The following is a 10373-nucleotide window of genomic DNA, read 5'->3' as shown; positions in this document are numbered from 1 at the left end:
TAATAAAAGATTACTCAAATCCCTTGACTTTATACTTTTTATTATTTATTTAATTGGACATTTACTTCAATCATGAAATTAGAATTAAGGATGGACTTAATAATAAATTAAAGTAGACATAATTTAGTATAATTACCATAAATATTTATGCCTACAATGTTGGTTGATATCATCATCCTTTTTACTTTATATACAAAATTTTAAATTAATTTTAATATTTTAAATTTTTAGAATTAGATAACTATAGTTACCTAAATCATAAATGATCGCACCGACCCATGTCACAAGGCTGGGTCGGATCGCTTGCCGGTTCGGTTCTGCGTATTAACCCGAAGGATTAAGTATTAATCTCCGGTCGTGTAATTAAGTCATCTTCATGAGGTCGTGATCGGTCCAAAGGATTACGTATTAATCTTCAGTGGTGTATGTAAGTCGTCTACATGAGATTGTGATCGAGATGATATGATTTAAAGAATTGATGTATAAACAAAAAGACTCCACGCATATATAATGCGAAACGCATAACCAACATTAGAATTGATCCAACCGAACCAATGCTGAAAACAATAGAAGTGGGTTGGGTTCATTTATGGAACCGGTTCAAGCATGATTAAGTGGCTTATGCCGGTTTGGAAACGCGTCGGATACCGTACCGGATCCGGCGATTAACCCGCTTTTATCGGGCTCCGGTTCGCTGCACGGTCTCCTCATGGTTGTAAGTTATGCTATTATATAGAAGATTCGAGGGATGGTGGGGCGGCGTTCTGCACTCTTGCCGTGCAAGGAACGATGGCGTCGGCGTCAGAGAAGAAGAGATGGCTTCCCCTGGAAGCAAACCCCGATGTGATGAACCAGGTCTATTTCCCCTCCTCCTCTCGTCGTTCCAAAATTTTGATGCCTGTAGACGTTCTTCATCTCTCGGGTGTCAACAATCTGCTGATCATCTTGAACTCACAAAACAATGGAGATCCGATCTACATTTTCTCCGCTTCTCAAAATAATCGGAGAATCGAACTTGTTGTTTGCCGAAAGAACCAAAAACAGGAAGTGAAGGAACTAGGGTTTCTCGAGTTATCTTTTGGGTTCGATTCTGTGCATGCCGGACGTTCTGGTTATTGCGGAACACAATGAAAACGACGGTTCTGGGTTGCTTCGTTGGCAATTGTTTCCGCAGAGTACAAATCGGATGAACTAGGATCTAATATTTTGCTTTACGTCTCAGTTCATTTGGGGTCTCGGGGTCCCGGAGGACGTAGCTGAGTTCAATGACGTGTATGGCTTGGACGAGGAGCTCTTGGAGATGGTCCCGAAGCCTGTGCTCGCCGTGCTGTTTCTTTTCCCTTACTCCAAGGAGGTGACGTTGTCCATGTTTTCTTTTGTCTATTTTTTGTTTTAATTTAGTTTTGGTTGCTAAAATCAGGTTTGATTTCCTGATTGGTCCAGGCTGAAGCTGAGAGGATATCCAATCAAGGGAAGGCATCGGGGAATGAAAAGAAGGTATGTAGTGCATAGTATAAGGTTGTAGTTTATCCGGTGTATAGTATCAGGATCCATCTTTGTGAGGGGTTGAGATGTGGTTAGTTGTAGTTTGATACATGTCTGCTGTGACATCTGTGCATTTATGTGTACGAGACTCTAAGATTTGAACTTATGATAATTTACCTAATATTACTATCTGACCAGGAATTCCCAACTTCTCTTTGTGGGTTGACATCTAGTTGTTAGCTTGTTATTTAGATGTCCCGTATATTTTAATGGAGCTTTTGAATCAGTTGTCATCTGTTGCTGTTGCTGCATGGCCGCATGGCAAATTGTGGTGACCTAGAAGAACATTTATACATTAGCAATAATGGGCGATACAGAATTTTTTTAATCGCATGTAGGTTTGCATTCCTCGAGAAATGTTCTGGCTAAATCCTTCATAAGTTTCTACTTGGTGTGATACGAACGCAATAGGCTTTCTTTCTACTTTGTTGCGAGCTGGACCAATTGCAAAACATTTAAGGCTTCTGTTGGGGAGGATATTTTTTTGTTTTGGGTGGTATGCAATTAGGATTTAGTGGAAGAAAGAGTATGACTCAGATAATTAATATTTTCCTGGGGCACAAAAGAAAGCTGTGATTATAAACCCATAAACGTATTATTGTGTTTGGGATTGGATTATATGTTACTGTCTTGTCCATCCTTCTAATAAAAAGCTGTGTATTTAATATGATTTATCATAAGCGTAGTTCTTCTTCCAACATGCTTATCTAATGGTTGGAGTGAGTGTCATTATTTTTAAAAAAAATTCTTATGAGAAATCTTTACCATAATAAATGCATTTGGATGGATAGATTGTTGGTCAAAGCTTGAAACAGTGCAGTTGATTTAGAACCTTAACAATGATGGCGAATCAAATGAAGCTTTTATTTGGAATTTTTTGTTTTGGTATAAGTTTGAAATGATTGTTTTTGCTATATCTGAATAAGAATATTTGATTGTTATACTCATTGAATGGAAAAGGGAAAATTTTATGAAATTTGAAGTTACCCAACTTTGCAAAATTAGTAATATTCAAATAGGATATCATGCATCATATAAATGTGGATTGTATAGTATGCTAGCATATACATTGGAGTTGTTTAGGTTCTTTAGAAAGCATATGAAAAAATATTTTTTTTTTAAAAAAAATGCTTGGCATCATTTTTGAGTGACCAAAGTTTCTCATTCATTATATATTAACAAGCTCCCAATCAACTAGAACTGGTTAGTAGCAAAAGATCAAAGCTTTATCTATCTAGACCAGCGGGACACTGATGTGGTTGTTGTTTTCCAATTAATTACAACAGGAAAAATGATTTCTTCATTAGGAAATTAAATTACATAACCATTATAAGTTCTTGTTGGTAGATATTGTCCAGCTAAGATGCAATATTTAATTTACCATAGTAACAATCTAGCATAAATACAATGTCATCTTTCTCTATACGTTTATTTAAGTAATTCTCTAGGTTGAGGCTTCCTGGCACCGATATTCTATTGCTGTGTTGGAGTTCACTTTTTAGAGTCATCTGATGCTGATATGATCTGTGTAACTGTAATCAAACCAATTGTAATTGTGATTGGCTGGAGCCATCTTAGTTTAGTTATTATTATTTTTATTATGGGTTAGGGGTGTGCACTCTGTTAGAATCTACTGGAAATCAGTTGGTGGTGATAATTATCAGTTGAAATCTGCTGGAGCCAATTGATATAAGTTGAAATCACCTAAGTCCTTCAGTATCTATAGACTGTTCTTGATAGAAATCGTGACTGATTTTAACAAATTAGAACTTGATCAACATGGAACTTTAGAGATTTGCCAGTTTTGGTAAAGATTGGTTTTATTCGTCTATCTTACTAATTATACAAGAAGAGGAAGGGAAAGCGAGCACATGGAGGAGATAAAGAAGGAAAAAGGAGTGGGAAAAGAATCGTAAAAGGAAGTGGGCCAGATGTTTGGTCATTGTTTGTTGGTGAAAACCAACATTTAATAGGATGGCTTGTTGTGCAAGATTCTAGAGGAATGACACTGAATGTTCCATTGCTATTTTTGATGAAAGGATGTCCCTTTGCAAAGTTGTTCATCTAATTATGGAAATCATGTATACGTCAGAGAGATCTCAACCAGAGTTTCTTCTGCTTGCATGATAATCATATGATTTTGTTGGGGCAATCACTCTGGAATTTTATGTAATGTTTCCTCCTTTACTGAGACTAATGCATTTGGCTGTTACTCAAGCATTGCAAACTTTTTGATCCTTTAGTTAAAACATCAGATTTATGATCATAGTATGAACGATGAAACTCCCTATTAATAAGGAGAACACATGCTAAAAGGTTTCATGTCTTGCTCTTTTTTTATTGTGGGATCTTCTTTGAGGTTTTTATTTCTTCATTCTGTTTGCAGAAACCAAGTGAGAAGGTGTACTTCTTGAAACAAACTGTGGGTAATGCTTGTGGAACAATTGGTGTTCTTCATGCTTTAGGAAATGCGAGTTCACATATCAAATTCAGTAAGTTCGTGCTGCAATGCTTTTATATCTGTTTTTTAGCTTACTGAAACTTCTAGTACTCTATCTGAAGTCATTGGTAAAGATACTAGGCAAGTTGCTATAGCTTAATTATTCTTTTCATGAATGAGAGTGAATAGACACTGCTAGAAAGTTTGGTACATGCATATGCAGGAACATGCATGTAGAAGATAATTTGCAATGATTTTTTTACTGAACTAGGTCATGATTTAATATGTTGAGGTATTTTGGTAGTTTATATACCGAAGACTTCCAAAGGCTAAATATTCAGAATAAGTAGTTGTATGACTATATGCTTTGCTTTTAGTTTTTTTACTTAGTATGTTCTGAATTCTGATATTATGACATTGGTATGACCAAATTATTATTGATAAGAACTCCACTCCTAAATAAATAAGCCGATATAGCTACTTTGACCAAAAGATGATTATGCTGTTTTTTTTGGAGAAATACTATGTTTAGTAGCACATGTTGCTCCTTAGACAATCATTGACTCCCTCCCTTGCTCATGTCTGGTTGCGTCTAAAATATGCTTTGAAGAAAAAAAATTAACATCCAGCTGAAGGTTGATCTTACATGTATGCACTTCCTTAATGGATTTTATGTATCTTTGAGTTCCATATTAAATAGCTAGATTATCATTCAATTGCAAGGCCTATAACAAATGCCTTAGATGTTTAATTATAAGAGCTGCCTATGTTCTTGTGAGTGTGGGACTTGGTGACCTAGTAAGGTTGCTCTTTTGTTCTTGGGTGACAAGGATTCAAGACTTGGGAATAGCTTTTGGCTTGCTTATTGACCCTCTCTAGACTTCACATTGTCAAGCACCTCATGCATTGAGTCATTCTCTTTTATGTTTTCTTTTTGTGTTATAGTGTTTTTTTTGTTTTTGTTGAACTTTTTTTAAATTCCTGCAACTCAAAAAATCATGCAACTTTCTTTTTGGATTTTCTTTATGCAGTTGAGGAATCATTTTTGGATAGGTTTTATAAATCAACAGCCAGCTTGGATCCATTTGAGGTCGATATCGAAATTTTATTATTTTCTAGTAAGTTCTCCAATTATGCGACTTTTTTATCTGTCGTGATCCTTCTTCTTGTCAGCGTGCTGCCTTTCTGGAAAAAGACAGAGAAATGGAGGATGCACATTCTGTTGCAGCTACTGCTGGGGACACAGAGGTTATATTTTGCCTGTTAATCTTTGCTATATTTCACTTGCAATATTTTACTAAGACTTTTAAAGCTGTTGCTGGATTTAGCTATGCATTTTAATGTTATCATTTTAAAGGTTCTTTGATACTATAAAGACTTTTGCTTTAATAGTATTTTTTGTGGAACAAACAACTTGAGATGTTAAGATGGTGGTTGGCAGTTTGTCATAGGTAGGCCTCTTAATCAAATTTGGTTAGAGATTCAATCCAACATTAAATGCATTCTAGTTATAGAGAGTCGCGAAACAGTTTTAAACATATAAAGCATTTGAAAACTAGAGATTATCTAGCATAGTTAAATGTCCAGTAGATATTGGTTTGTACTGATTCATGCCAAATCAGGGTATTTGTAATGGAGAATCTGACCAGTTGCCAGTTGGAAGGGGAACACTTAAACTTAAAAAAGAGAGGAAAAATGAAACAATGGCTGTTGGGATATCCTTCTTTTTAGGTGCAAAATAGAAAGGGGATGAAGAGCTAGAGAAAGAAAGGGAAATAAGGGAAAAGACTGATTCCTCATTTCAATGTTAGGATTCCTTTTTGGCAAGAGTTTTTTTGCCTATTCAAACCTGTTATCATGTGAAGCCTTTTATGCAAACCATGTACTTCCTTTTTTCTCAGTAGTCAATTAGTTTATCAAGCCATTATGTTGCTTCAAGTTTCCAATATGTTGTCTTATGTAGTCGATGTTATTTATAAGTTTGTCATGATGTCCTCCAAATTTTACTTTGTGTCTTAGTGCCCCGACATCTTTGGCAACTTTTGGGCTGTTTTCCTGGTTTCTTTGCTAGTGAGGACATAAAGGGACTTCATTCTTAGATCGACCTAGTTCAGAGATTCTTCAACCTAAGGTAGTATTTTATGCTGTTGAAATGGGTAGCATGGATTGTATTTCTTTATTAGGTTATTGAGGTTCTCTCATGAAAATGGATCAGTAGCGATGTAGTACAGATGGGACAGGCTCAATGCATAAAACATGTACTTTGATCAATAGTCAATACTTTGCTGTGCCCACAAACCAAATGTGAATACTGAATTGGGCCTGCTTGATTTCTGATATAGCCTGCCGTATAATCCACACCATTCAAGGCAAATTGGTAACATAGATTCTTGGTAGTCAGTTTTGGTGATTAATAATTAGATTCTGCTATTTTTAATTTTATGGGCCAGTTACATCCTGTATATTTCTTGTATCTGTTTCTAAAATATGTTTGCAATTGTTTTGCCAGGCTTCTTCAGAAGTGGATGAACACTATATTTGCTTTACATGTATAGATGGTAGGGATGATGAAATTCTCCTATAATTCTTCCTTGTTGATTGGAAATTTATAGGATTAATGTCATAAATGGTCCCTAAACTATTCCTTAAATGGTAGCCTTAGAATTTTATTTTGTTCAAGTTAGTCCCTGAATGTTAATGAGTTTGGCATAGTTTGTTCCCGACCCGCTAAACCTATCTAGTTGGCCATGAACAGTGGTTTGTATTTTTTTGATATTTGAATCATTTGGCTATCATTGTGTGTCAGTCATCATCACAAATTAGGGCTTGGAGTGGTCAGGGAAGAGGAAGATGGGAGGGGGTGGAGTGGAGGAGGAAGATGTTTCATCTTCATCTCGATCTATCTCTTAACTTTGTATTTTTCCTCTTCGTCTCCCACTTCCCAACTCCAGCCTTATTTCGGGTTGACTGACGTGGTAAATATGGTCATGTCAGCAGCCAACTACCAAAAAATGTTTCTTAATTCCTAATAAGGCCATCTGAGCCCACTTCAGGAGTTTAATGGTGCCAGGCTGACAATGCCTATGTTTGATGGCCAGTTTGAACAAAATAAAGTTTAGGCTTTGATGCCATTTCAGATATAGTTTAGGGATATTTGTGCCACTGATCCTGGTTTAGATTAAGACACTGCTATTATTCTATCAGGCTTATGCATAATTGTCTTGTGTTCATCTTTTCCCAGGAGAACTTTATGAGCTTGATGGAATGAAATCCCAACCTATAAGTCATGGTCCTTCATCGCCTGACAGCTTATTGCAGGTAATGAATATATTTTATCTTACTTTTGGTTATAGTCTGCATTGTTTAATCCTGTGGTGGAAGATGCATAATTGTAATGAACTCAATCAAGCTATATACCAAAGGATGCATATGCTCCAGAAACAATTTAGGTAAAATGAATGTCTGAGCATTATCTAAATTTCTTCGACCTATTTTTGCCATAGGCATTAAGATGATATTCTATGTAAAACCATGTCATGCTCGAAATTAGTTTTTTCATGTCAAACCATTTTTTGTGCATCTTCTCTCCACTCTTCTTTCTTTTTTAAATTCTAAGACACATGATTAGGCTTACTTGTTACTTGGGGCCTCAGTAATAATTAACATTGGAAACTTATCTACTATTAAATAATGTCATCCACTGTTAAGTAATGTCAGTGGTTCTTTAATTTTGTCCCCTCCAATCTGTCTGTGGTTACCTTTGTTAGGATGTAATAACACGAAGCTTACGTTTGTTAGGATGTAATAACACGAAGCCATGTCTCAACTAGTTGGGGTCAATCTTTTCTGTCATTGAGATAAAAGCAATAAAACCTTTAGTATTAAAACATTTGTTACCTTATAACTGTGTTCATGTACTAAATCAAACCTCTAGTTCTTTCGTCGTCTAAATTGTCTTGATGTCCAGAAAGTTAAGTTGACAGTTGGGAGTTGTGGTAACAACTGCTGAGAGAAAATTGGTTACCTTGCAAGTGTACTCGTTATCATTTTTTTCATTGTTCTTTCCTCAAAACTTGCTCAAGAAAGGCCACTGACTTTCTGATGCTAGCATTCAGTTAATAGCTTGGAAAAATAACCACAAAATAACTTTTTTGATTCATTCTATATGAGCTTTTGGTTGAGAAGGGCTTGGTGATATCATTGGTAATAAGATGGGCACTGTTTCAAGTCAGGTATATGGTAGGAAGGATAAACTTATTTTCATTCACAAGATGATATCATTTTATAGTACGCAGATATATAACTTAAATTCTTTTCTATTAATGAAAATATGGGTACATTTGGTTTTCTTGAAAATCAGATATCGAGTCGAAAGGAAGTCTTATGAGATCAAAGTTGTCTGTCTCCCTGTTGATCAACAGCTTGCGTTCCAGCAAAAATAATGTATTCTATTTCTTATATGATAAGTTAATACAGTACAGTAATTACCAAGTCTTGTTCAAAAAAACTGAACCCCTGAATGCATTCAAACCAATTATCAGCATCATCAAAAAATTTCCGACAGAAATCCTAGGATCAGGTGTCATCTTCAGAGGTTTTGTTGTCATGGATTTTCCTTTTATGCACTTGCTCTTATATATTTATTTGTTTTCACCAAAATGAAGGTACCTATTCTCTGTGTTCAACAGGATGCAGCGAAGGTTATAAAAGCTCTGATCTTGAAGAACCCCGACTCAATGAACTTCAATGTCATGGCTCTGTCGAAAAATTCAGGATGATCGATCTGATATCGCACTAATTTTGCTGTCTACTATCTAATCCAGCACATACTCGTCGGATATTATGTTTTGTAGTAGCGGCAAATTGACGTCACCCCTTACTGAGATTTTGTATTCGCAGGATCCTGATATCGATGATGACTGGTCTCTGAGCCTCTGGTATGGTTAATAAATCTTATTTCTCGTTATCAGGTATCGGCACTTGATAGTTCCAACTTCCAACAACATTTGGTCCGATGTGGCTATGTGATGCACATGCAGAACAGTCTTTTACACAAATTATCTTTGCAGATTTGTTAATCTCAGGGAATGATTGGAAATGCTGATGCCTGACTTGCAGTATTGAATTCAAGCATCAGGAGGTAGCTTTGATTTCAACATCATCATCACCAGGAGAATCAACAAAGGTAGACGCGATGGCTCATTCCACTTGACACCAGGTGTTTCAATGCGACTCCGAGCATCAAACCTGTGTGTTGTATAGCGAAACCACGTCACTAAAGAACGGATCTCACCAGGATGCATAGAACCACATAAACCCCGTATCGCTGCAGGAAGTAAAAGGAAGAAAGGAAAACCTAGCAAGAGGCCGCCGTATATCTGGGAGGCCTTCTTCCCCGAGGTGAGGGAGTTGCCTCCCAGCCCGAACTGCTGGTTCTGCGCGAGCCCCGCGATCTCCACACTCTCGAAGGACTTGGCGGACCCGCAGGTCGGCCACCTCCAGTCGTCGGGAAGCTTCCGAACTGTAACCCGGGTGGAATCGGGTACGACGACGGGTTGCCGGTGGCCTCGTCGTAGCGGTACCTGCAGGATCGGCACTCGTAGATGCCGGTGTTGAGCATCGCGAACCGCTCCTCGTGACGGCGAGGGTCGAGCTTCTTCACATCCTCGTCTGGTGGTGCTGGCTGAGGCGATCGGCTGTTGCTGCTGTCCTCCGGTTGGGAGGACAGGGGCTTGTCCTCCTTGGAGACATCGATGGAGAACCTGGCAGGTTGGTTTCTTGAAGCTCTCATAGGAGAGGAAGAGGCAGAAAGGACTCAAAAGTGAGGCAGGGCAGAGGGAGGCTGGTGTTCGTGGGCTTGGAGGAGTAAAGACGGTGGAGGCAGTGGAAAGGGGTGGTCAGTCTTGCTGAGGCCATCTCTTCTATTTTCTCTCTAGAATCAGATGTGAGGTTTCATCAAAGAATCGAGAGGGTTCCGAAAGGGGAACGGGGAATCTGTTGCGAGCGATTTGCTTGTCCACTCTGTTTCTGGCAGGGAAGGGAGAAGGGGCGCAGAAGGGCGGGAGGAGAATCAGGTGCGGTGATGAAACACGACACCACCAGCAGAATCCCCCGCATGTGGAACGAGGAACCTGATCGGCCACACGTCACTCACTCAAGAGTGCAACCGTGCGAACAAGAGTCCCGTATGAGCCCGATTTGTGGAACGGATCTTAACCGGATCACAACTCGGGCTGCGCCTGATTTGATATCCCGGGCAACCCCGTCTGACGATGATCTATATTTACGACGCAAATATCAGACGGTGATACACGTCGCATCATGTTGCACGACAACTAAATCAAGAAACATTTCTATTGCACCATACCGAGTTCGATTTCAGTCTGTT

The 10373-nt window shown here is 38.1% G+C and overlaps 1 protein-coding gene and 1 pseudogene across 4 annotated transcripts; one reads left to right on the top strand and one right to left on the bottom strand.

Annotated features, from left to right (window-relative positions):
- The first annotated feature begins 715 nt into the window (after positions 1-715).
- On the top strand, positions 716-10349 carry LOC135584879 (ubiquitin carboxyl-terminal hydrolase 3-like). 4 transcript variants are annotated; one of them, XR_010481356.1, is made up of 11 exons: positions 716-855; positions 1223-1354; positions 1444-1497; positions 3932-4037; positions 5017-5075; positions 5159-5233; positions 6495-6543; positions 7227-7303; positions 8674-8922; positions 9104-9170; positions 9282-10349. XR_010481356.1 is itself a non-coding variant. In XM_065090915.1 (9 exons), the coding sequence occupies exons 1-9, from the start codon at positions 790-792 to the stop codon at positions 8761-8763; spliced, it is 708 nt and encodes a 235-aa protein (XP_064946987.1). In that variant the 5' UTR covers positions 716-789; the 3' UTR covers positions 8764-8951. The 4 variants fall into 4 exon arrangements, 1 of the variants encoding a protein (XP_064946987.1); XR_010481355.1 differs by having other exon boundaries at positions 9104-9203; XR_010481354.1 differs by having other exon boundaries at positions 9104-10349.
- Positions 9261-9901, bottom strand: LOC135596493 (uncharacterized; annotated as a pseudogene).
- Positions 10350-10373: the final 24 nt, after the last annotated feature.

The sequence above is a fragment of the Musa acuminata genome, chromosome BXJ1-11 (assembly GCF_036884655.1).
Source record: "Musa acuminata AAA Group cultivar baxijiao chromosome BXJ1-11, Cavendish_Baxijiao_AAA, whole genome shotgun sequence".
NCBI classification, from domain to species: domain Eukaryota; kingdom Viridiplantae; phylum Streptophyta; class Magnoliopsida; order Zingiberales; family Musaceae; genus Musa; species Musa acuminata.
This window is presented reverse-complemented; position numbering and strand designations above follow the sequence as displayed.

Coding starts and splice junctions, on each gene's coding strand:
- LOC135584879 (XM_065090915.1), top strand. CDS start 790: ATGGCGTCGGCGTCAGAGAAGAAGAGATGGCTTCCCCTGGAAGCAAAC. Junction 5,076..5,158: donor CCAGCTTGGATCCATTTGAG/GTCGATATCGAA, acceptor TCTTCTTGTCAG/CGTGCTGCCTTTCTGGAAAA. Junction 7,304..8,673: donor CGCCTGACAGCTTATTGCAG/GTAATGAATATA, acceptor TGTGTTCAACAG/GATGCAGCGAAGGTTATAAA.